At 43.8% G+C, this 25,742-nt stretch overlaps 1 protein-coding gene across 3 annotated transcripts; it reads right to left on the bottom strand.

Moving 5' to 3' along the window:
• Positions 1–949: 949 nt before the first annotated feature.
• USP49 (ubiquitin specific peptidase 49) lies at positions 950–25,715 on the bottom strand. Of its 3 annotated transcripts, none has more exons than XM_086861653.1 (7): positions 25,642–25,715; positions 9,830–9,955; positions 7,389–8,763; positions 5,478–5,682; positions 4,998–5,106; positions 2,810–3,015; positions 950–1,174 (listed from the first exon to the last, which is right to left on the bottom strand). In XM_086861653.1, the coding sequence occupies exons 3-7, from the start codon at positions 8,733–8,735 to the stop codon at positions 1,008–1,010; spliced, it is 2,034 nt and encodes a 677-aa protein (XP_086717779.1). In that variant the 5' UTR covers positions 8,736–8,763; positions 9,830–9,955; positions 25,642–25,715; the 3' UTR covers positions 950–1,007. The 3 variants fall into 3 exon arrangements, with proteins under 3 accessions (XP_086717779.1, XP_086717781.1, XP_086717780.1); XM_086861655.1 differs by having other exon boundaries at positions 2,961–3,015; positions 25,642–25,703; XM_086861654.1 differs by having other exon boundaries at positions 7,389–8,947; positions 25,642–25,695.
• Between the last annotated feature and the right edge of the window lie 27 nt (positions 25,716–25,742).

The raw sequence follows: 25,742 nt of genomic DNA, 5'->3' as shown, positions 1-25,742 counted from the left end.
TCCCAGTCCTGCTCCCATCCCATCCCTGCCCTGATCCCATTCCTGCTCTGATCCGATTCCTGCCCTGTTCCCAGTCCTGCTCCCACCCCATCCTTGTTCTGATCCCATTCCTGCTCTGATCCGATTCCTGCCCTGATCCCATCACTGCTCCCATCCCATCCCTGCTCTGATCCCAGTCCTGCTCCCATCCCTTCCTGCCCTGATCCCATTCCTGCCCTGATCCCAGTCCTGCTCCCATCCCATTCCTGCCCTGATCCCAGTCCTGCTCCCATCCCATCCCTGCCCTGATCCCATCACTGCTCCCATCCCATCCCTGCCCTGATCCCATTCCTGCCCTGATCCCATCACTGCTCCCATCCCATTCCTGCCCTGATCCCATCATTGCTCCCATCCCATCACTGCCCCAATCTTGTTCCTGGTCTATCCCATCCTTGTTCTGATCCCATCCCTGCCCTGATCCCATCCCTGCCCTGATCCCATCCCTGCCCTGATCCCAGTCCTGCTCCCATCCCATCCTTGTTCTGATCCCATTCCTGCTCCCAACCCCAATCCTGCCAGGATCCCATCCCTGCTCTGATCCCGTTCCTGCTTGATCCCATCCCTGCCCTGATCCCATTCCCACTCTGATCCCATCCCTGCCCTGATCCCACCCCTGCTCTGATCCTGTTCCAGCTTGATCTCATTCCTGCCCTGATCCCATCCCTACCCTGATCCCATTCCCACTCTGATCCCATCCCTGCCCTGATCCCATCCCTACCCTGATCCCATTCCTGCCCTGATCCCATTCCTGCCCTGATCCCATTCCCACTCTGATCCCATTCCTGCCCTGATCCCATTCCTGCCCTGATCCCATCCCTGCCCTGATCCCATTCCCACTCTGATCCCATCCCTGTTCCGATCCCATTCCTGCAGTTTTCCCCACAAAGAAGGGGAAGATGAACACCAGAAGTTCCCAAAAGAAGCTGGCAGTGTTTTCCCCTCATGGGAATGTCAGTCTTGTGTCCTTGTCACTGGTTTTGGGTGGCAAACACCTGAGCTCGGAGTTGTTTTTCTGGGATTCCAGCTTTGTCCTGCAGCGTTCTCTGAGTGTAGAAGAGGATGTAGGCCTGGGTCTTGCACACCTCCTCCACGCTACATACATTCAGTTTGGAGTCATTGCAGTGCACCCAAAAACCTGGGAAAAAAGGGAAAAAAAAGCTCTTAGCTGAGGCAGGATCCCTTTGGATTCTGGAACTGCTCACAGGAAACATCCACAGGAGAAAAGGAACCTCTGTCTTTTCCTCTAACCTGGAAAATGGTTTTAATATCATTTTTTTAATATATATGTATTTTTTTTTTTGTGCTTTAGAAATATCAATTCTTCATTTAATCAGCCCAAGAACTCAATTAGGCAGCCAGCAATTCCCTGGGGCCAGGCAGGAAGGCAGAGCCCATCCTGATCCAGCTGCTGGGATCTCCCAGCCCCCTGCGGATGTTATTCATGAATAGTTCCTGTTTTTTCCCAGCCTCAAAACACTTTCTGTTCATCTCCTCAATCCCGAGGATCCTGAGCAAACCCAGCTGCAGCAGCTCTGCCTGGCAGGATGAAAAATTCACACCATTCCCAGGGAAAAAAATCCCTGACCAAAACAACAATAAATAAAAATGAACAAAAATAAATATAAATAAATATAAATAAATAAAATAGATAATTAAAAATAAATAAAAATGAACAAAAATAAATAAAAATAAATAAAATAAATAAAAATGAACAAAAATAAATATAAATAAATATAAATAAATAAAATAGATAATTATAAATAAATAAAAATGAACAAAAATAAAAATTAATAAAATAAATGAAAATGAACAAAAATAAATATAAATAAATATAAATAAATAAAATAAATAATTAAAAATAAATAAAAATGAACAAAAATAAATAAAAATAAATAAAATAAATAATTAAAAATAAATTTAAAATAAATAAAAATTAAATTAAATTAAAAATTAAATACTAAAAATAATTAAAAGAAAAATAAAAATGAACAAAAATAAATAAAAGGAAATAAAAATAAAATAAAAATAAATAAAATAAATAATTAAAAATAAATTAAAAATAAATAAAATAAACAAAAAATTTAAAATAAATAAAAATAAATAAAATAAATAATTAAAAGTAAATTAAAAATAAATAAAAATGAACAAAAATAGGTACTAAAAATAAATAAAAATAAATAAAAATAAAAGGAAATAAAAATAAATAAAATAAATAATTAATAAATTAAAAATAAATAAAATAAAAATAAATAAAATAAAAAAATAAAATAAAAATAAATAAAAATAAATATAAATAAATAAGAATAAAAATGAATAAAAATATAAATAAAGATAAATAAAAAGAAATAAAAATGAAAATAAATATAAATAAATATGAATAAATAAAAATGAATATGAATATAAATAAATAAAAATATAAATAAAAATGAATATAAATATAAATAAAGATATAAATAAAGATAAAAATAAATAAAAATAACAAAAATAAATAAGAAAAATAAATAAATAAAAAATAAATAAAAATAAAAATTAACAAAAAGAAATAAAAATAAACAAAAATCAATAAATAAAAATCAATCAATAAAAAAAGCATAGTAAAAATATAGGAATATGGGGAAGGGATGGGGAGAAACAAACCACTGAAGGGCAAAGAGCGGATCCTAAGGAAATGGAATCCTGGGGAAGGATTCCAGGAGAGGGAAATGCAAGGAATGCCGAGGGGAGGAAGAGGATGGGGATGGGATTTGCCCCACGCCCCCAGCACACGCACCTCCCTCCGTGTTGTAGCAATAGGCTGTGTAGTGTCCTGAGCCAAACCCCTTGCCGTGATGCATCACCACAGCCGAGAGGTCATACACAAAGGTCTCAGTGGCAAGGGAGGGCAGAGAGTCCCTGCAGCAGTAAGGTTCCATGTTTAATACCTGCTCAAAGAGGACATGGACCCCGATCTTCTCGCGGTGATTGCGCTCAGACCACCTGCCAACACAAATCCCACACTCAGGGCTGCTCAGGTCACAGGATCCTGGCTTTTCACCCCAAAATCCCCAGCAGACACCTCCCCCAACCCTGCAGCTCCTGCTGCTGCTCATGGCCTTGGCTGTGGTGGGCTCTCCTGACATCGAGGCCTTCAGCTGGGGGCTCCCCCTAACACCAAAGGGCTTTCATTTTAGGTGGGGTCTCTTCCTACCATGGATGATTTGTATTTTAGGTGGGGTCTCTTCCTACCATGGATGATTTTTATTTTAGGTAGGGTCTCTTCCTACCATGGATGATTTTTATTTTAGGTAGGGTCTCTTCCTAGCATGGATGATTTTTATTTTAGGTGGGGTCTCTTCCTAGCATGGATGATTTTTATTTTAGGTGGGGTCTCTTCCTACCATCAATGATTTTTATTTTAGGTAGGGTCTCTTCCTACCATGGATGATTTTTATTTTAGGTGGGGTGTCTTCCTACCATGGATGATTTTTATTTTAGGTAGGGTCTCTTCCTACCATGAATGATTTGTATTTTAGGTAGGGTCTCTTCCTACCATGGATGATTTGTATTTTAGGTGGGGTCTCTTCCTACCATGGATGATTTGTATTTTAGGTGGGGTCTCTTCCTACCACGGATGATTTTTATTTTAGGTAGGGTCTCTTCCTACCATGGATGATTTTTATTTTAGGTAGGGTCTCTTCCTACCATGGATGATTTTTATTTTAGGTGGGGTCTCTTCCTACCATCAATGATTTTTATTTTAGGTGGGGTCTCTTCCTACCATGGATGATTTTTATTTTAGGTGGGGTCTCTTCCTACCATCAATGATTTTTATTTTAGGTAGGGTCTCTTCCTACCATGGATGATTTTTATTTTAGGTGGGGTCTCTTCCTACCATCAATGATTTTTATTTCAAGTGGGGTCTCTTCCTACCATCAATGATTTTTATTTTAGGTGGAGTCTCCCTCTGCAACTGAGGGTTGTTATTTTAGGTAGGGTCTTCCTCTGCCATTGAATAATTTTATTCCCTCTGCTATTTAAGGTTTTTATTTTAGGTGGGATCTCCCCCTGCCACTGAGGGATTTTATTATAGATGGGGTTTCTTCCTACCATCAATGATTTTTATTTTAGGTGGGGGTCTCTTCCTACCATCAATGATTTTTATTTTAGTGGGGTCTCCCCCTGCCATTTCAGGTTTTTATTTTAGTGGGGTCTCTTCCTACCATAAATGATTTTTATTTTAGGTGGGGTCTCCCTCTGCCACTGAGGGTTTTTGCTTTAGGTGCAGTCTTTTCCTACCATCGATGATTTTTGTTTCAGCTGGGGTCTCTCTCTGCCACTGAGAGTTTTTATTTTAGGTAGATCTCCCTCTGCCATTTAAGGTTTTTATTTTAGGTGGGGTCTCCTTCTTTCATTGATAATTTTTATTTTAGATTTAGATTTAAGGTCTCCTTCTACCACTGAGGATTTTTATAGATGGGGTTTCTTGACACTGAAGGTTTTTATTTTAGGTGGGGTCTCCCCCTGGCATTGATATTTTTTGTTTAAGGTGGGGCATTCTGGGGCCAGATTTATCCTCTGACCACCTTTAAAAACCCTCAGTTCTACCAATAACCCTCCCAAACCCAGCCTAACCACTTTAGAAACTTGTCCTAACATTTTCAGCTTTCTCTACTTTCTATTCAACAGGTAATTTGAGGAATTTAATTCTCTCAATCTCCCACCTTCACCAAATCTTTCATCAGCTTATTTCTCCTTCCAAGCTGCCTGCAAACTCGAGTCAAACCCGAGGAAATTAAGGATTAATATGCATGAAATATTAAATTGTGGCAGAAAAACGCCCTGCAAACGGGTAATGGGAGGGGCTCTCACCAACCTGATGGCTCAGAAATGACACAGCTGCTTTCAGCAGGGGTTGAGGGAAATTAAAGACCCACTTTTGGTCACTTTTTCCCCCAAAAATCCAGGGCCCAGTGCCTCACCTGAAGCGTTTAAGGTGCAGCCGGAGGACCTGAGGTAGTCTGTAGATCAGCAACTGCTTTTTAGCTTCACTCAGAACAAGAGGTTTGGGAGAAGATTTTCGCCGTTTGCCTGTCAAAAAAAACCCCCAAAAAACCCCCAAGGCAAAGATTATCAGCATTCTGTTAATTCCCCCAGGAGAAAAACCAGCACAAGGTAAACTCTTTTTCTTTTTTTTCTCTTTCCAGCACGGGGATGGCCACAGGAATAAATATTTCTGAATTCCTCCAGAAGTTCTGTGAGATTCAAACTTTCCCTTCTCCTCATCACACAAACATTTGTCACCTCTGAGCTGTTCCTGCTGGAAAAACACCAGGAAACATCGAGCCAAAGATATCCTGGGCTGCAGCAGTTCCAGCAGGTGAATTCCAGCTCACAAATATTCGATATTTTATTCTCCCTGCTGCTCTGTGCTTCAAAAAAGGGGAGGAAGTGGCACTCACTGTTGCACTGGTCACAGGCATAGATCCTCCCCTCCAGGGCTTCTGTCTCAGTGAATTTGGCCAACATTTCGGTCAGCAAGCACTCAGCCTGGGGCAGGGGCACGATGCCTTTCTCCAGGGAATGGTAGCGCTCCGGGAATTCCAGGGAAAGGTCCCAGAAGGGCTCCACGGTGTTGGATTTGTAGTTGCACGTCCTGCAGGTGACCTGCAGGGGACACAGGGACAGCCAGCTGGGTTTGGAGGTGCATGGGGGGTGTTATTGTACGTGTGGTATTGTTTTTAGGTGGTGTTAGGAGGTGTTGTGTATGGATTTAGCTGGTTGTTAATTATTGAAATGAATAAAAAGTAATGAAAATTAATAAATAAAATAAAAAATATATAATATATAATAATAGAAATAATAGAAAAAAATATAATATATATTTATATCATATATATTATATATAATACATAATATATTATATTAAATATTACATTATATTATTATAATAATTATTACATTATTATAATAATACATTATTATAATGTATTATAGATATTATAATGCATTATATATTATGTATTATATATTTATATATTATATCTAATATATAATATATATTATATTTTTTATATATTACATTACATTATTATAATAATAATACATTATTATTATAATGTATTATATATTATGTATCATATATTTATACATTATATCTAATATATAATATATATAATATATATTATATATATTTTATATTTTAATATATTTATATTATATATTCATATATAGATATATATTCATATATTCAATATAAATATATATTTAATATGTATAAATATATAATATATTTATATATTATAAATATATTATATATTAACATATATTAATATATAATATATAAACAATAAGATAAATAAATTAATAAAAAAATAATAAAACACTAATTTATTGGTTAATTAGTAATTTTATAATTTGTTAATCACTTAATTTAATAATTTAAATTAATAACTATTAAATTAATAAAATTAAATTTATTAAAGTGATTAATAAACTAAAAGTAAGTTAATTAAATTAATTATTAAATTAAAATTTAAAAGGTAAATTAATTAAAAATCACTGTAGGTCCCTTCCAATTCAAGATATTCAATAATTCCATGAACCATAACTTCAGGCATCCTTTCCCTGAAAGTCAAAAGTTTTCACTGGAGAAATTCAATTTTTAATCTCTGACAAGCACAAAGTCCTAAATATTGCTGAGCTCAGTGGCTCGGGGCAGGGTGACAGAAATTTTCCTGACAACAAACAGAGAACACACTTTGTGTCTGATCTTACAGACCACCAGTTCTGCTCCCCATTCATTTCTCCTGGAAACCAAAGGGAGCTGGAACTTCCAGAATTCCTGGGGATTTTGGGTCTCTTGGGCTCTGCCTTGTGGGGAATGAAATGTTTCCAGCAAGGAACAGCACAGGAAAAAGGGATCAAACATCACCACAGGCACCTTCACCTCCTACAGGAACCTTGGTGTGGTATGTTCAGCTTCTCCTGTGCCAGCAAAAAACAAATTGTCACAAAGAGCCTGTACAGAGGTGTCTCATCATGCTCTTCCCAGGCACAGAAACACCACCAGAAAGGGGCAAAAAAAATGCAAAGGCACCTTAAAAACACATTCAAACCCTAAAACCAGGGGTCAGGACTTCTGTGCTTATGCAAGTTTCATTCAGAAGTGGCACAACTGAAGTGAATTTGTGCCAAATGTGACAAGGATGGAAACGGTGGCACCAGCACAGCAACCCAAGGGATTTTCTTCCTCAGGAATTGGGATGTTGGGAATTCCTAAGACACTTCTAAATGGGATCCTCAACATGCAGAGCCTTTGCTCCTCGGTGTTAACAGCCTCAGCTGATCCCTGTGGGAAAGCAGTTCCATACCTGACTGAGCAACTGCCCGTGGAAGATGGTGTTGACCACCTTGAGGACCTGCTTGGTGAGCTTCCTCTGCGAGAAGGGGATGAGGATCCTGCGCCTGGTCCCCTCGGACTCCAGCTCCTGCTGGACCTTGTCCAGGAGCTCGCAGAGGAACTCCTGAGCGTCCTGCTGGTCGTAGCCGCGGAACGCCGGGATCAGGCTCCACACGGAGTGCAGCATGGCAAAGGGGGACACCAGGGCCCACTTGCCAGACCACATCACCCTGAACAGGGTGTGCAGCTCGTGGCACAGGGAGATGTGCTTCGAGCTGGGCTCCTTGGGCTGGATCAGCTCTAAACTGCTGCTGTTCAGGCTGGCCAGAGAGCTCTGCGTGCCGGATGATCCCACCCTGTCAGGCTTCCCCGGCTCACCGGCGGCAGCCCCGTTCGCCAGTCTGCCAGGCATCCTGGCCCTCCCGTTCACAGTTTTAGCTAAAAGTTCTTCTGTTTCACAGAGATCAAGAGTCAAGAAACATTCTCGGAACTTCTGGAGGTGGCTGAGCACCTGCAGGATGGAGTTCATGTAACAAGTGTTGCCCAGGTTCCTCAGCCCCGTCACCCCCGGCGTCATCAGGGGCTGGCGCCGGATGGAGTAGAACTGCTTGAATCTGCTGCTCTGCACCTGCCTTGAGGTAGGGGAAGCTGTGGCCACTTCCCTGAATTTCCTTGGGATCAAGCTCTCCCTGTGCACATGGGACAGCAGCCTGGCGCTCTTCCTCGGGGGAGTGTTGGCCAGCTCCTCCAGGAGCTGCCTCTTCATCTCCTGCCGCCGCTGCCGAGCCGCTTCCTTCTTCTTCTCCAGCTCCTCCAGCTGCTTCTTCTCCTTCAACTTCAGCTGCCCCCGGGAGCTCTTGTGGAACCAGGTGCGCAGAGCCCTCGCCAGCAGGGCCTGGCGCCGGTGCCACAGCGCCACCAGCATCTGGGACTGGCCCTGAGGGCTCCTCCTCCTCCAGGCGTCCTCGGCCAGCGCCATGGAGCGCAGCGTCCTGCCGCTCCTCTGCCCCTTGATGGCCGACAGCGAGCTCCTCAGCAGCTTCAGGTCACCCTCGGGGTTGTCGTTCAGGACGTAATCCTGGCACAGGTAGCAGAAGACGTAGAGCTCGTGCACTTCCATGGCCAAGGGGTGCCGGGTCTCCTGGAAGTGCCTCAGGGCGTGCTCCTCGATGTAGCGGCCGCAGGCCACGTGCGAGCACTTGAGGCAGGCCCAGAGCGACTCGGTGGTGTGGCAGTCCACGCACTGCCACTTCTGGGGGTTCAGGATCGAGTGGTCCTGGGCGAGTCGTAGCCGCCCCACATGTTTGCATCTATCCATGTCTCACAGGAGGCGTCGCTGCTCCGACCTTTTGCGGGGCAAAAACACAAGGAAAAGGATTTTAGAGCCGTGACACACGTTTGAAATCTCCTTGTAGGGTCATTGGAAGGGTTAGGATCATCAAATCTGACCCCTGGCCCTGCACAGGACATCCTAAATTCCCTACATGTGAATCTATCCATGTCTCTTACAGGATGCGTTGCTGTTTTCACCTGTGGAGGCAAAGAACACAAGGAAAAGGATTTTAGAGCTGCAATGTGGATGTGAAATGTCATTGCAGGGTTGTGGGATATCCTGATTGGAAGGCAGCCAAAAGCATCATCAAATCTGACCCCTGGCCCTGCACAGGACACCCTAAATTCCCTACATTTGCATCTATCCATGTCTCTTACAGGAAGTGTCACTGCTCCGACCATGGGAGGCAAGAAAACACAAGGAAAAAGGTTTTAGTGCTGCAACATGGATTTGAAATCTTTTTGTAGGGTCATGGGATATCCCCAGTTGGAAGGGGGTCAATAGGGTCATCAAGTCTGACTCCTGATCCTGCTCAGGACACCCCAAATTTCTCCTGTTTGCATCTCTCCATGTCTTACAGGAGGTGTCACTGCTCTTTTGGCGGGGCAAAGAACACAAGGGAAAGGATTTTAGAGCTGCAATGTGGATTTGAAACACCATTGTAGGGTTATGGGATATCCTGATTGGAAGGCAGCCAAAAGCATCATCAAATCTGACTCCTGATCCTGTACAGAACACCCCAAATCCCCCATCTTAATCTTCCAATTCCAGCTTCAGGTAATGAAGTCATTTACCCTCAAAACTCCCTTTTGTTTCCATCTCTGGGGGCCTGAGGCAATGACTCCAGGCCTGGAGAGGAATTGTTGTGTCTGAGCAAAATGCAAAAAGCTGACCCTGTGTGTGGAGTTTGGAGTTATCCACTGAACAACTGCAGGACTAATACATTTTCTAAAATAGAACAGCAAAAATCCTAAAGCATCAGATTGATAAAAGATTCCCAGCGAGCTGTGGATCCCTTTTTCCAGTCCTTCCAAGGCTCTGAGGGCAGGGAAGGAGGTCAGAGCAGCCAGGCTACTCACGGAGCGCAGGTCACACATCCTTTCCTCCGCCACGCCGCGTCCCGGGCGCGGAGCAGCCCCATCTTCCCACGGATCCCGGAGAATTTAATTACTGGGAAGTCCTCACTGCCAGGCAGCTTCAAAGCCCTGGAGAGAGAGGGAAAATATCCTGGTGATGCAAAGAAACCAACCCTGAAATGCTGGCAGGAGCATCATTAACCCCTCAGTGCAGAACTCATTTATTCCAGAAATAATTCTCTGGAATTACCCCCAGGATCCCAAATTCTCAGATGTTGAGACACGTCACACACAGAAATCCCATTCCATTTCATTCTCTGCTTTCTTTTCTCTTTTTCTTTTCTTTTTTTTTTTTTTTTGGTGGGCTGTAAAAATCTGCTGATCACATGGAGCCTTTTCATGGTGAGGCTTTTGTAGTGGATGACCCAACATATGGCAGAGGGAAAAAATGGGAGTCAAAATAAAAAAAAAAAACAGGAGGAAAAATGTGCCCCTCCTGTGATCACTTGGATTTTTTTGGCTCTTTCTATTGCCTGGTGAGAGACAGGGGGAGGAGAAGGGGGAAAGACAAAAAAGAAAACCCAACAAAAGCTGTGCTGAGTTAAATTTCATTTCTAGGTGTTTTTTTTCCAAACAATAAAAAGGAAGCTATGAGGAGTTGGCAGGTTTGAACTGCCACAAAGTAAGAACCACAGATGAGAGAAAAATGGGAAAAAAACCAGAGGTAGAAAAGACTGGAGTAACAGATCTGAATTCAGTTGGTTACACAGGGACCTGGCACACAGAATATGTGTTTAAAACATCATTTTATGAGGTGTAAAGTTTAACACTTGCCAAAGTTTTGAGGCAGGTACTGAGCCCTCACCTGCGTGGGTGGCAGGGACCTGGCCAGGTGAAGGAAATGCATTTTTAGTGGCCCTAAATGACACAAATTTGCTTTAATTACCACCTTTATCAGCTGCTGAGGATGGAATCTCTTAGAGAAAAATCAAAGCTCTTCAGTTTTTTCTCCTGGACTCCACTGAAAGCTCAAGTGGCCACTTCAGCACCCAAAGAACCACCGAGGTTTTTATTTGAACCAGCTCAGAAATCCCCACATTTCCCTTGGGCTGGGTTCATTCCCTCCCAAATCCCAGGACGTGGACAGGATTTTGGAAATCCTCACTTAAACAAAGGATTGATTTGATCTCTTTTTTCCAAGCTGGAAAAAAAAAACCCTTCCCCACCTTTTCCCCTCCTTGAGCTTTTTTTCTCCTCTTTCCTCTTAATTTTCCTCCTTAGGGGTGAATATAAAAATCATGGAATTTTGTTTAGAATCCTGTCTAGCCTTGGTGAGAGCAGAAATTCCAGCTTGCAGGAGTGCAGACACTGTGGTAACATTGACAGCCTTCATTTACATAAAAGAATACTAATTATGTTGTATCATCAACATCTGTGATTCTGCTCACTGCCATATGCGACAGTGTGGGGAATTTAACCCTTCAGCCTCCTCAGCACACCAGATTTATAATTTGGAACAAAAAATAGGCCTGAAAGACACTATTTTTTAGGGATTCGTCAAACAGCCGGTCGCTCACGGGCTCTGCGAAGTCTCAGCACACAAAATTTTCAAAAAACACTGAATTTCTCCTCAATTCCCAAGGAGGAAGAGCTGCTGGATTCAGCAGGGTATCAGGCTCCCTGGGAATCACTGCCCAAGCAGATCCAGGGAATTACAAAAAATACAGATTAAGGAATCCTGTTTGACATGCAGGAGATAAATCAGCAGCCTTTTGTCAATTCCTTTGACTTTTCCTGTGCTGAGCCAGAAGATTTCCTGCTTGGAAAAGGGAAGAGGTTCCAAACACCTCAGTCAGCTGACAAAGCAGCTTTGTTACGTCTAAATTCAGAAATTCTCAGCACAAAAGCACCTTTGATGCTACATTTGATATCCCCAACCTGGCTCTCTTTAGGTATCTGCAGATAATTCCCTTACAGATCCAAGCTGTAATTCCATGTGCATCTGAAAGTTAGGAAGGAATTGTGTTTATTTAACCCCAAACTGCTTGAATAAGAGGTTTTTCCTCGAAAGTGAAGCTTCTCCACCCACCACGCTTCAGAGCTCTCATTCACATTCAAGATTTCTCTTGCTGACTCATATTTTTGACTCTTTCCATGAAAAAAAAAAAAAAGGATTGGAATCAACTCTCAGATGTTCCAAAGGCAGCTGGAGCAGCTGCAGGTCCAGCCCTGCACCCTCCACACACCACAGAGTGGAACAAATCCCTGGAAACGCTGGCACAGGACTAAGGAGAGAAGTTTTTCCTCTCTTTTCCACATGTACACAAACACTTTGCCACAATCTCCTCCCGGGAACACAGAGCTGCAGCTCCCAGGGGGAATTCCAAGGCTGGGATTAAAGGAGAGCAGGATTTGTGAGTCAGGAGCTGTAAACACAGGCACGAGGTGAGGGAAAAACAAACCTTGAAGAGATCACAGGGCTGGAGCTGCCCCAGAGATCCCAAATTGCTGCCGTGGATGGGATAAGCCATGAGCAACGCCAGGATTTAAGGATAGGGAATGAACACCTTGGATTTGAAAAGCTCTGGAAAGAAACACTCAGAGCTCTGCTCTCTGTAATTATCAGGTTTAACTCTTGGGTTTGGTTTTTGTTTGGTTTTTTTTTTTACCAAAGCTGATTTTAAGTAATCTCTATAAAATCTTCATTTTCTCACCTACTTGGATCTTTTCCAGAGAAGGGCTGGGGAGGGAGAAGAGGGAGAAGAAGAGGGAGAAGAAGAGGGAGAAGAAGAGGGAGAAGAAGAGGGAGAAGAAGAGGGAGAAGAAGAGGGAGAAGAAGAGGGAGAAGAAGAGGGAGAAGAAGAGGGAGAAGAAGAGGGAGAAGAAGAGGGAGAAGAAGAGGGAGAAGAAGAGGGAGAAGGAATCACGTGGTTGCTCTTCGTGGAGGGGGGGTAGGAAAAGAGGGAGAAGGAATCACTTGGAGCACTGCAATCCACTAAAGATGACTAAACACAAATAAAAAAAACAGGGAATAAAAGCAAAACAGGGGTATTAGTTCAGCTAATAACATTTTAGAGCCTGTTTGAAAACTTCTCACCTTGTAAATCACTTAAAACACTGGGGCAAACCCCACTTTCCTGCCTTGCATGGCTCAGAATCCTGGAAAAAACTCGTGGTGAGATCCTCTAACAGCTCCCAGAACCAAATGCAGCAGCAACAATTTGGCTGCTGCCCCTGTAAGAGCCTTACAAGAAACCACCCGAGCTCATTCTGCTCCTTTGTGCCATTGTTGCACATTTGGAACCTGATTAAAGCCATCTGCAGGCATCTGGTGACAACAGCTACTTTCTTTTTCTAAATCAATCTGCAAGAAGCCAAAAAAAACCAGTCCAGGGGCCAGGAGAGGTGCTGGATGTTCAACCCTGGAATGATGCTGCTTTTATTTGTCCAAAAGGTGATTCCAGAATAAATAAAAGAGCACAAACTCCAGGGAATCGTCTGCCAGGACAGGTGGGAAGCTCAGACTGAAGGATTTTTTTCACTCATTCCTTCATCCCTCTCCTGGGAATGGCAGAAGTGAAGCACAGAGCCTTTTGAGAGTTGGTGCCACATTAAATAAAGCACATTTGCCTTTTTTTTTTTTACCAATTTTTTGCAGCACTGTAGAAAAAAAAAAAATCCTTGGATAGTCTTGGTTTCCATCAAAATTACATAAGGAATAGACAGAGTTTGGTCAAAACATAGTGACAGGACAAGGGATATGGCTTCAAAGTGAAAGAGGGAAGGTTTAGGTTGGATATTGGGAAGAAACTCTTCCCTGGGAGGGTCAAATGGAATTCCCAGAGAAGCTGGGGCTGCCCCTGGATCCCTGGAAGTGTCCAAGGCCAGGCTGGAGCAGCCTGGGATAGGGGAAGGTGACCCTGCCTTGGATGAGCTTCAAGATCCCTTTTCCAAACCATTCTGGGATTTTATGGAATGGGTTTAAAAATCCTGGATGCAAAACCCAAGTTCCCACCCCAATAAACCACTTTTTATGTGGAGCTCTCCAATTTCTGCTGCAAACACTCCAAAATGGAAATCTGGGGATATCAGAGAGATCTCCTAGAATTCCATACAAAAGAAAAAAAAACAACCAAAACTTTCTTCCCCTGATTGTTTTCACCTCCCTGTTTGTGAGGCACCAATTATTGAACCAGATGTGCAAATGCAAACTTGTAATCTGAGCTGCCCAGAAAATGGGGGATAAAATCCTGCTCCAACATCCCCGTTCCAGCTCTGGCAGGAGCTGTCCCAACAGGCAGCCAAGGCAAAATCCTTTATTTATGGAATTCCAGAATCACTGAGGTTGGAAAAACTTCCAGGATCATCAAGCTTTGCTTGTCACATTCCTTGGACACCTCCAGGGATGAAAACTCCAAACCTCCCTGGGCAGCCCCTTCCGTGGAGAAATTCCTCCTGAATTCTTCCTTGCTTCCCAAAGACACCAGAAATGACACATTTCCAAGGAAAAAACCTCTCATATGATTGATATTCTGTTAGAAAATAGGAATTGATGCTCCAAGGAAGGAGTAGCACCATCACACCCTCTTATACTCTGTCCTTAGTGACCTCGTGCTCCAGAATTACTCACTCAGAGCATGGAAAATTCCCAGGAAAAGAGGCAGGAATCTCATTTTCCTGCTCTTTTCTCCAAAAATCCAGCAGGGTTTCTTCCCTTTACTCCTCTCCTTCAAACCCTGCTGGGTTCTGACTTGCAAATTCCATCCCTGATGAGCAAGAGATTTTCCAGAGAGATTTTTCCAATGATTCTGGAGCTCTTTTCCTGAAAACTCTCAGGCTTTCTGTCCCAGAATTGCTGCTTTCCCTCTCTCCAGGCTGACACAACAGCCAGCTGGGTACAGGAAAATTAACAAGGAAAACAGAGGAAGACAAATCCTCCACACCTGGATCTCACCAAATCCTGAGAATTCCCAACTTTCCCATGCCAGGAGGGAGTCAGGATCCCACAGGAGCCATGGAGGAATTCCTGCTGGATTCAGCTGTTGGACACAGGAATTGGAGGACTCCACACCCCACCCAGCTGTGCTGAACTCCAGCCCTGGCCACAAGGGAGCTTGAGGAAAATGGGATTTTCCCGCCAGCTTCGTCAGCCACTTCAGGTTTACAAAGTCCTCCCAGTCAATTCCAACTCTGGAAGTGTTAAACTCCTCCTGTGAGCTCCCAAAATCCACTCTAGGCTCAAAGCTGGAATTGTCAGGAATCAGTTTTCAAAGGAATATTGAAAAATTCCAACCAAACCCAAAAAAAAGAGTCAAAAAACCCAAAGCACTCAGATTAGGAAAATCCCATTCCCTGCATTGGCAGCATTCCTGGTGGGAACAAGGATTCCTGCAGGATTTGGTTGTCTGGATCCTGTCAGGAAGGTGAAGTTGGCAGATTTTGGTCCATCTTTGACTTTGGAGCACAACAAATATAAAAATGAAGCATTTCCAGGTCCAACCTCCACATCAACCAAACTGCTCCAGATAATTTAAATGCTCAGGGAACGGAGTCCCAGGGATGAAAAAGCTCCTTTCCTAAAAACTCTGGAATTCTGAGCACTTTAGAAAAGCCTTTAAGGCCTTCAAGAGTGCTTTGAATACAACTTGGGGATTTCTGTGAACTGGGATGTGCTGTTACCTCACCTACAGTCAAAAGGGAATTAAAAATATTCCCATTCCTAAAGGCTGCAATGGATAAAACAATCCAATTCTGCCTTTTTTGTTCCTGGGGAACTGGTGGAGCTGCACTACCCCAAAACCTCCTCTCCTCTGCTTTTCCTGGTGAATTCCAAGGAGTCAGAGAAGGCACCAAACTCCTTTTGGGTTGGTTGGGAGAGAAATTTATGACTCCACCAAAAGCCTTGGCCTCTTCCAAGAGCTGGAATTCCAACTCCACACAAAGGGCTGCACATGTGTCTTCTATTCACATTCCTTCCTGATGAAGATCCCTGGGAATGGAGCAGGGTTTGGAAATAATCATGGAAAAGGCAAAGAGGAGGTGAAATCCTTCAGTCCACAAAGGGATGAGTTGTTGTGTGTTTGCACTGCCATGGGAGTTTCAAGTTTTTAAAATTTAATGTGTTTTAAAGATTTAATTTAATTCAAATTTAAAAATTCGAATGTTCTTATCGAGCCAAGCACAGTTTTTCATCGGAGAGATGAACAAAAGTGACTAAAACCTCAAGTAGATGTATTTTTAATTTTCACCTCTTGACTTCAGCTTTAAAATTCCATTTCCAGGTGAAATATTGTCTATACATTCCTTAGAGTCACTGAAAACAAACAGACAAGATCCATATCCTACAAATCCCTGAAAATGTGGGAATTTCTATGTCATGACCCTGGATGTTAAAAAGCATTGTTAAAATGCTATTTAAGTCATAGTTCACAGCTTTCTAGAAGTTAATTTCTCTGTTTACTCCAGCACATAAAAATCCCTTCTCCCCTTTCTTTCCATCCAGGTTTTATTTTTGGGATGGCTTTTGGAAGGGTCAATAAGCTGGGAAACAGGAGCTGAACACAGATCTGGCACTAAAACAATTCACAACTTTCCTGAGCTGTTCTCCTGGACCAGTTTGAAGGGAAGGAGTTCACAGCAATTCCCTGCTGGAATTCACAGCAATTCCCTGCCTCTTCCATCTGCAGAAGCCTGAAGGAATTACAGCAAAACCACACAATTGGAATTATCAGCCTGGAGCAGGAAAAAGAATGGAATTAGAACAGGCTGAGAGATTATTCTGACTGAGAAAAAAAGTTCTGATTTCACTTTACAATCAGCTTGGCACAAGCCAGGAGTTCCCAAAGAATTCTGTGTCCACAGAGGTGACAACAGCAGAGGGTGATATCCCATATCCTGAAGTTTTCCACACAAACTTCCCTCCTGGAATAGCTCAGCTACAGCAGGCAGGAGAGGAGCTTTAGGGGCACAAAATCAGCAGCACAGACTCCAAATCCACTGGAAATCCACTTTTTTTGGTGCCCCCCATCCCCAGACTGTTTGGATTCATACCAAACGCAGCATCTTTGCTTCCTTTTGCACTTCCTACTGCCTGGGGATCCTGCTCCAGGGATCTGTGCCATGGAATAATAAACCAGGGACAGGTTAAACCAAATCATCCCAAGGTGACAAAGCAGGAGCAGAGATCAGCAGCCTTCCCTCAGACTCCCACTTTCCCTGCCTTATCATTCCTTTAAATCACAGCCAGCCACACAAATCCCTACATTTTCCAGCCTGCTGGAAGCATTTTTGCTTTTCCCCACGCTCTTGAACCATCATGATCCCACTCAGCACATCCCATTTATCACCGATCTGCAGGAAAACAACACATCCAGAGTTGAGGTTCACAACAACAGTTCACAGATGATGGATTAAAAATACCAAAAATCAGCCTTTTCACAGGGAAAATCCTACTCCAATCCCATCCAGCTTCCCAATAACAACAAAATCCAACCTCATTTTGGACTCGATCACCTTAAAGGTCTTTTCCAGTTTCAACAATTCCATGACTGAAAAGCAAAGCCGGTTACATTCTGACCCTGAGCACCTTTAGCATTCCCAAACCTGATTAATTCTGTCTCAAACCTCAGGGAATTTCAATGAAACCAAACCCCTCCATGGCACAGGGACGAGGGGAAGTTTGGCAGCTCTGGCACCTCGGTCTGCCGCAGGGATTGGGGATTCGGCAGCGGAATCCCAGCCCCTCGCAGGATCTCTTTGTGACAGACACAAAGAGGGATTACGGCACAGAGCCAACACTTGCTGAGTTCTGGGGTGTCCTCTGCTGTTCTTTCTGGAACAAAACTCAGATCCATGCTGGTGAAATCTCTGCTGGATTAGGAAGGAGCCCGTCCTGGGAGCGGATCTGGGAGCTATGGGTCACAGCGAGGTGGCAGAGCCATCTCTGAGGCAATAAAACACCAGCCAAGCCCAGCAGGCTGTGCCTGATTCTCTCCCCAGCCAGAAGGAACAGAGCATTCAAGAGGAGAGCACAATTCCACAGGCAGGGAAGGAGCTTCTGATGTGTTCAGGATCCCGAGACAAAAATAACGCCTGGTTTTGACAGCCCTCTCCATCATTTGCTTTGCCTTCACTTGCCAATCAATTATTTGGGGTTTTTAACCCCAAATGAGTGAGGTAGAACAGCTGAAAATTTTCTGTGGGTTTTGTAACAGCAGAAAATTTTCTGTGGGTTTTATAAATGCTGTGAATTGGTAAAAATGAATAAATCACAGCCATTTATCCAAATGCAGCAAGGATTTTGGTGTCTGATTTGTCTGCCCAGCAAACCCCAAGGTGCTCAATGGGATTTCTGTAGAGGATCCATAAGGATTCCCAAATTCCCATATGGAGAGTGCTGCTGTACACCCAGCTCTGGAAACAGAAAATCTCTGAGCCCTCCATTTGGACCCTGGGCCTCCAGCAAGAGCTTCTGTGTTTTCTTGCCAACAAAGAATTAAGGGATTTACACATCCTCTTCCCCTGCTCAGCTGCTGGGCCTGGTTTGTGCTGGGAAAAGCCAATCCATGCAGCAATCCCTGCTCTTCCTCAGTGTCCAAACAGGGATCTGAAGTGGCAAAAATAAAACTGAAATTTGTATTTTCAGCCCCAGCCTCACCCAAGGTTTGTGCCTCTATTTTCTGGTACAAAAGGAAGAATTTCACTTGTTCAAATCTACCTTTCCCTGCCGTTTCCTGATGGAATGATTCCTGATTTGCATGTTAGGAATCCTGCTCTGGCTGAAATCCTTTTTTTTTTTCCTGAACTACAGGATGTGAGTGCTGCCTTTGTCCTGCTCACAAGCCGAGGTCGGAAGCAGGACCCCGATTTGTGAACTCCCAGGTTGTTAATCTTCCTTAAGAACTGCAGATCAAGCCAGGCCCCATTCTGCAGCATCTGTTATTTTAATAAATTATCCTCCTAAGAGGTTAAAGTTCATCCCTTCAATTTGTCCTGAGATGAAACAACAACAGGACAAGGAGAGTAAAGAGGGAGAGGTGAATTTGGGTTTGATGCTACAAAAAGCTGTTCCTAAACCCTTCCAATTTTGGGATGAATAGAGTATTTCCTTCCTTACTCTGACTCATTTCCACATTACCCAAACCAGAAGCTCCAACTATCCTGGGAAGTGCAGGAAAAGAGCAGAACAGACTCCAAAGGAGGTTTTTTTCCCTCCTCCTTTGAAAACCACTTGCTGTTTCTACTCTCCATCATGAGTATATTTTATTTCCTCCACATAAACTCTGGTGAGCAGGATCTTCATCCTTGCTCTGATTCAGGTGAATTAACTATTCTTAGTTAAATAGATTTATTTCTAGTCTTAGTCTGATGACAGATTAACTCCTGACTGGTCGGATTATGGATTTACCTCTGGAACTAAATCACTTTTGAATCTGAGTTATAGCTATTAGTTCTTTCTAGCTCAGCTGAACAGCTTTTAGTGCCTCCTTTGTGTTTTTGAAAGAATGATTAAACATCATTAAATCCAAGCTCAGGGCTCTTTCTCACAACTCCAGGGAATAAACAGCTGATTTCAGGGGTTTTTTTAAGAATAGCAGAGTTTTACATGGATTTTTTTCAGCATAATTAATGCCATTCTAAATCTATAATGTTTGTCCTTAAAATTACAACATGTTTTTTTGTGCTTGTGTGGTTTTAAAGGACATAACCCCCACTTCGTTCTCCTCACAGGATCAACATCCTCTTCCCACATGATATTGCCATTATTTTTCTCCAGCTGCAGAAGACACAAAAAATTCCCAGAATCACAGAATATCCTGAGCTGGAAAAAGCCCACAAAAATCATGGAAATCCAAATCCTGACTTCTATACAGCAACCAGCAGACATTTGAACACACTTTGCTCTTAAATGAAACATGAAATATTCCAAATATGCCACCAGAAGAAGCAGCCACTAAGAGGAGTTTCAAGAACAAAAATAACCCCACCTGTAACTGCCTTGGGAGGTCACTGGATGCTGAAATCCAGGATTGAGACCCCCCTCATCCCAAATCAAGGGGTTTTTAAATAGCACAGCCTAAATTTCAGTTAATTCATCTTAAAGCAGCCCTTTGAGCCAGCTACACTGTCTGAATTATTTAATTTCTTACTGTTAATGACTTGAAAAGCCCTTAAACATCCAAAATCAGACTGTGCTGTTCGGTTCTACCACCACACACAAATATATATCCATATATATTAAAATATATCCCTGGATTTGTGTAACTCAATCCTTACACCCCTCCCTCCACCCAGAATCCTGAGAAATCCCCACAGTGACTACAAATGCAAACAAAATTAACCAATAAAACCCATGAACTTCTCATTCCATGAGTTACATCTGAGGTGGGGGGAAGTTTCCATGACCTGTTTTATTTGCTGAAGTTCAGTGCATGAAGAAATGATTTGGTTCTGGGGTATCCCAATACAGAATTTATCAATAAAAATATAATAATAAGATAATGCTCGAGGTAGGAGTCAGACAAAACAGCATTTTCCTCATACATACAGCACTTGTTATTTAACCTGCAGCACAAGGTGCAGCTCTAAGCCAGCTGAAATTCCTGGATAAAGTCAATTCCAGCACCAGGCAAGAGCTGGAATGGTTCCAACACATCCAAATAAAGGATTTACAAGAGCATGGAGTGACAGGACAAGAGGAGATGGATTTAAACTGTCAGGGAACAGGTTTAGATTGGATAGTAGGGAAAAATTCTTCCCTGTGAAGGTGGGGAGACCTTGGTACAAGGAGTTGTGGCTGCCCCATTCCTGGAAGTGCCCAAGGCCAGCTTGGATGGGGTTTGGAGCAAATTGGGATGGTGGAAATTGTCTCTGCCCATTGCACTGGATGAGCTTTAAGGTCACTCTCAAACCAAACCATTCTGGGATTCTGAGTTTTAATAAAAAAAACCAAATCACAAAATACAAGAAAGGTTCCCAGTTTTGTCAGAAATAACTGGAATGGAGTCAGGCTCCCAGACACCCATCCCTGGCAGGAAATAAAAAATGGGAAGCAAGCCCCCAAGGCAGCAGCGAGTGCTCCCCTCAGGACACTTTTAGGATTTCCAGCTAAAAGCCACTTATCACTTCCTCACCCAGCCCAACTCCTTCCACACAGCTTTTATTTCAACTCCAAACCCTCCAATTGTCTTCAGAGGTTTTTCAAAGCCTGGGAGAGAGGGGCAGAATGTAATTAGAGGACAGTATTTCTTCATCAAATCTAAAGCCGCCCACTGAAAGCGAGTGGGAAAATGCGGTCCCAAGGCAGCGCTGCTCCATGGAGGGGATGGATTTGCCTTTCACAGGGAAAAAGGGATGGGAGCTGTGCTCACCGTGCCTTAATCAGCTCAGCTGATCCCCTATAGAACATCTCAATGCAAGGCCACAGCTGCAGCCCATAACTCTTGGCTTGATCTTCCATGGTTTGCCTGAAAAGGGCAGAAATGCACTAAAGCTTTGCTGCAGTAAATTGGTCTTTTGGAAAAAAAATAAACAAATCCATCCCTGGCTGCACCCAGAGAGGGGGAAAAACAGGTTGGTTTGTTGGTTTTTTTTTTTTCAGTGTGAAAGTTTTTGTGGTCTACATCATCCCCCAAACAATTATTTCCTTTAAAATTCAAGTTATTTAGCTATTCCAGCCTTCTGGGGGGATTCCCGTGCCTGAGGATGTGCTTTTTCCTTTGGCATTTCAGTCAGCAAACTCCACAAAATGCTGAAAAAACACCTCCTTAGTCAGAATCTTGCTTTAAATAGTCCATTTGTCACGACTGACACGTCACACAAGACACATTGCAGAGGAACTTGGAGCTGTCACATCCCTGGATTCCAGCTCTCTGTCTCCATTTGGAAAAGCAGCTGAAAGCTGAATTACAGAGCTGAGCAAAGTGTGAGCACCGTGGGGAGGAACAAGAAAAGCTCCTGGTTTTCAGATATTTTTTACTTCCTCAGCAAAGCCAGACCTCTCAGTGAATTACAGCATAATTAGCTAATTAAAGGAACTCACCTAGCGAGTGTTCTTTCAAAAATCTCAAGGTATGTCCCAACAATTTGCCGTTTTCTGAGGGATTTCAGCTGATTTGTCACCAACTGGAGGTGTAACAGCTCACGTGCTCCTCATTATCATCTTGCAAGCTAAAAGCTCATTAACAACAATTAGGAAAAAAATATAAACTTGGCAGCTTTGTGTCATTTTCTGCCTACTACAGACACTCCTTAATGCTGTTGCAAAAAGGGATTTTTTTTTTCCTTTGACACCCAGCAGAACAGTGGGCTTTAATCTGAATTTTCCTCAGCGCACCAGGATATCAATTACAGCAAACAAACAAATAATCAGCTTTAGTCCACCTAAAATTCCATCCCAAAGACACTGGCAAAGGGCAGAATCTCACCTCCAGTTTTACCTCCTCTGCCTTTTAATCTGTTTTGTTTTCATGGGGTGTTCTGGCTGCTCTGTGCTGGAATTCCCTGGCTCCTGAGCTACAAAAGCCTCACCTGATCCATCTTTGAGCTAAAATCTCCTCAAACCCCAAAGTGAAGAGCATTTGTGGGCACACAGGGAAACATCAACCAACAACCGAGATATTTTCAGCTCTGAATAGGATTTTGAAATAATTTCTGTTCAACAATTTGGATTTGCTCAGCACCCTTAGGAGCAAACACTCATTAAAGGTTTCACACTAACGAGGATCCTCTTTCTTTCACTGGAATTCAAGGGGGGCTTTTTCCTAGACAAGAGCCTGGGGTGAAGGATTTGGGAAGGGTGAAGGGTTTGGGGAAAGGTGAAGGGATTTGGGAAAAGTGAAGGACTTATAAATATCAGGCTGCTGAGACAAAAACATCTCCCAAGGTTTCATTCCCCAAAGGGGAAAAAAAAAAACAAAAGCCCAGCAACAAACCCAACCCTTGATGAAATATTCAAGCTGAAAACCACAAAGGTTGTTAAACAAAGTGAGAAAACTTTTCATTCTCACTAGAAAGGATTCCTGCAGAAAATAAAGGATTGGAGGGGGATCTTTGGAACAACCCCATCTTTCCATTCCTCCTGACCTCAACCACTGCTCCAAGTTACAGGCAAAGTTGTCAGACAACTTATTATTTCTCTGTTTATTTATAACCATTTTAAACCAAACCCCTCAGTTTTGCTTTGCTTCAGAGCTGGGGTCAACTTCAGAAAACCTTTCCCACTTCCCCAAAGCTAAAAACACTCAGGAAGAAATCCACACTTACACACCAACAGTGAATTTTGTAGTATTTTTTAGAATTTTGTAGCATTTTGAAGTATTTCCATTTGTTAACTGCTCTAATTCAATCCATTAACATATTCTGAGGGCTGAGAAAGCACTAAATTTCACTTTATGAGTCCCAGCAGAAGCCCTGTGACATTTCAGTATAAAAACAGTTAACAAAGGGAAAAAAAGGCCAAGAAAAACAGGATCTAAAAGACATTTTCAGTCCTTTATACTGAATAAACGACTTTTGGTGCTGAGAAAGTGCTTCTTGTCACGTGTTTAGAGGTGCTGAGACAACACAGGGCTGCTTAAAAATAATAATTAACAAGTGAGTGTGTTTTAGCACTGAGGAAAACAACCTGCAGCGTGTGATATGGGCAGAGCTGCAGCAGCCACAAGAAATCCTCCGGAAAAAAAAAGACATCCAGAAACTGATTGTGCCTTTTTCTGTCCCCACTGAGCAATTGTCATCATTCCCTTCCCAATCCAAAGGCTCCTCCCAGCCCAAGCACACGAGGCTGATCCCAAATTTCCCCATCCTCACAAGCCTTGGACCACACGGAGCCGGCATCTCGGCAGGAATTGCAGCAAGAGATTCCTTCCTAACAATCCTTGGACACACAACAGCCAAACAAATCCCCAGTTTGGGCTTTTTGGCTCTTTTCTAGCCCTTAACCCGTTGCATGTGTGACTATTGTGCAAGCCCTGCTCCTGAACAAGCAGAATTCTCTTTTAACAAACCCAGCTTGCACAAAACCCAGAATTATTCCTCGCTGGAGAAAATCTGCCAACTTCAAAACACCCTCTTCCACTTGGACTCAGCTCGTATTCATTGGGAGAATGATCAGGGGAGGAATAAATGCACATTTATGGTTTGCTGAAAGCTCGGAGACATCAAATGCTGCTCACACTTGGCACATCACTCCCAAATATTTGCACCCAGCCCGTTCTCAAGGCAATTAAAAACACCAAATAAAACCCCAAACGCTTTTGTTGCCTTCTCCTTTTTGGGTTTTTGAGCATCACTCAACCTCTCTCACCCTGGATAAGCCACAGGAGCCCCCGAGTGCAGCTGCCCAAGGCAGAGCAGCCAAATTTCAGTGAAAATTCCACACGGGGCAGCTCCCAACACTTTACAGCAACAGCCATTTAATCCAAGTTTAATCCACGCTATTCGCATGCACACGGAGTTTTTAATTCACATTTCCACTGGTTTATCCCCTCTCATCCTCCAGCTCTTTTTTCCATCCTCATTCCCACATCCCAGCCACGTTTCCTCAGCTCCAGCAGCAGCTCAGCTCTCAGCCCCCTCCCCAACACCTTCTTTTTGCTTCCAGCCCCCCAAATCATCCCTTTTAATCCGCTGGTTTCTGCCTTTTTCCCCTCAAAAGAACGACTGACTACTCCAGGAAAAATTCCCGCTGAAATCCATCAGTTTTCCCTGGAATCACCACCTTTCCCTGGGCTCCATAAGCATCTTCCCCGAGGCAGCGGAGCGTGGAAGGACCAAATTTTGCATCGTTTCACACCAGACGAGCCCAGCGACTCCAGGCATCTCTCCCTGACTAAAAAGTACAGCAAAGAACTCCGCAAAGTAAAGACAACTTCCCACTCTCCCAGCTTCAGTATTTCGGGATAACGGGATGCTTTCCCCACGCTCTTCGACCTGGAGCTGTTTTGACACAGGGATCAGCCTTGTTCCCTACGTAAAGCGATTAACGGGCGCTTTTTCCTAAAATTAGCAGCTTTTCCAGGGCTGGATTCCCGTTTGTAGGGGCTCGGTTATCCCTGATCCGTGATTCCCGTGGCTCTGGGAGTCCTCGTAGCAAGGGGAATCCCCTTGGAGGTTTAAAAATGGGGATTTTGGAGCAGTTTTGCTGCCTGGAGCTGACACCAAGCCTCCCGCGGATCAAGTTCAGCTCTTTCCCCCTCTTGGAGACACAAACGCACGGATTTTTGGGGTTTTTTTCTAAATAAACACACACCCGCACCGATTTTTCTCCGTTTTCGTGCCCTCTCCCTGCTCTACCACGCTTAGCACGGAGGTTGAAAGGGAGTTTTTTAAGGGTTTTCTTTCCTCCCTCCCAGCAAAGCCACGACCCCAAGCACCCCCTCACGGTCCCGGGAAGGGGGTATGAGGAGGTGGAAGGGGGTTTGGAGGATTTTAGGAAGGGGGTCTTGGGGAGGATAAAGGGGGGTCTGGGGAGGTGGGAGTCGATCCCGAGGATGAGGGGGATAATGTGGAGAGGGGAGGATGTTCCCTCAACAAAGGGAAAGTTGCGGAGCCGCCGAGCCCGGCGCGGGGGTCCCGCCCGCACACAAAGGCGGCGACCCCCGTGATGGATGGGGGGGGGGGGTAGCGGGGTCCGCCTCAGCCCCACAACCGCACCACGGAGAGGGGGGGGTCCCTTTGAGGGGGGAGCAGCAAAGACCCCTCCTCTCCTCCTCCTCAGCCCCCATTTTCTCCCACCCCTCTCTCCCTCTCTGTCCTCAGGAGGGGTCGCGTCCCGTGTGTCCCCCCCCCTTCGCCCCCCCGTCCCCTTTATTTACCGCCATCACCAGCACGCGCGAGCTGTCACCCAGCGCGAGACGCCCCGGCCGACCACGCCCCCTCCCCGCCCATTGGCCGCCGCGCCCCGCCCCGCCAGTCC

This window comes from Cyanistes caeruleus, chromosome 24, assembly GCF_971803275.1.
Source record: "Cyanistes caeruleus chromosome 24, bCyaCae1.hap1.1, whole genome shotgun sequence".
Taxonomy (NCBI): domain Eukaryota; kingdom Metazoa; phylum Chordata; class Aves; order Passeriformes; family Paridae; genus Cyanistes; species Cyanistes caeruleus.
The sequence above is the reverse complement of the archived record's forward strand: the minus strand, read 5'-3'. Positions and strand labels throughout refer to the sequence as shown.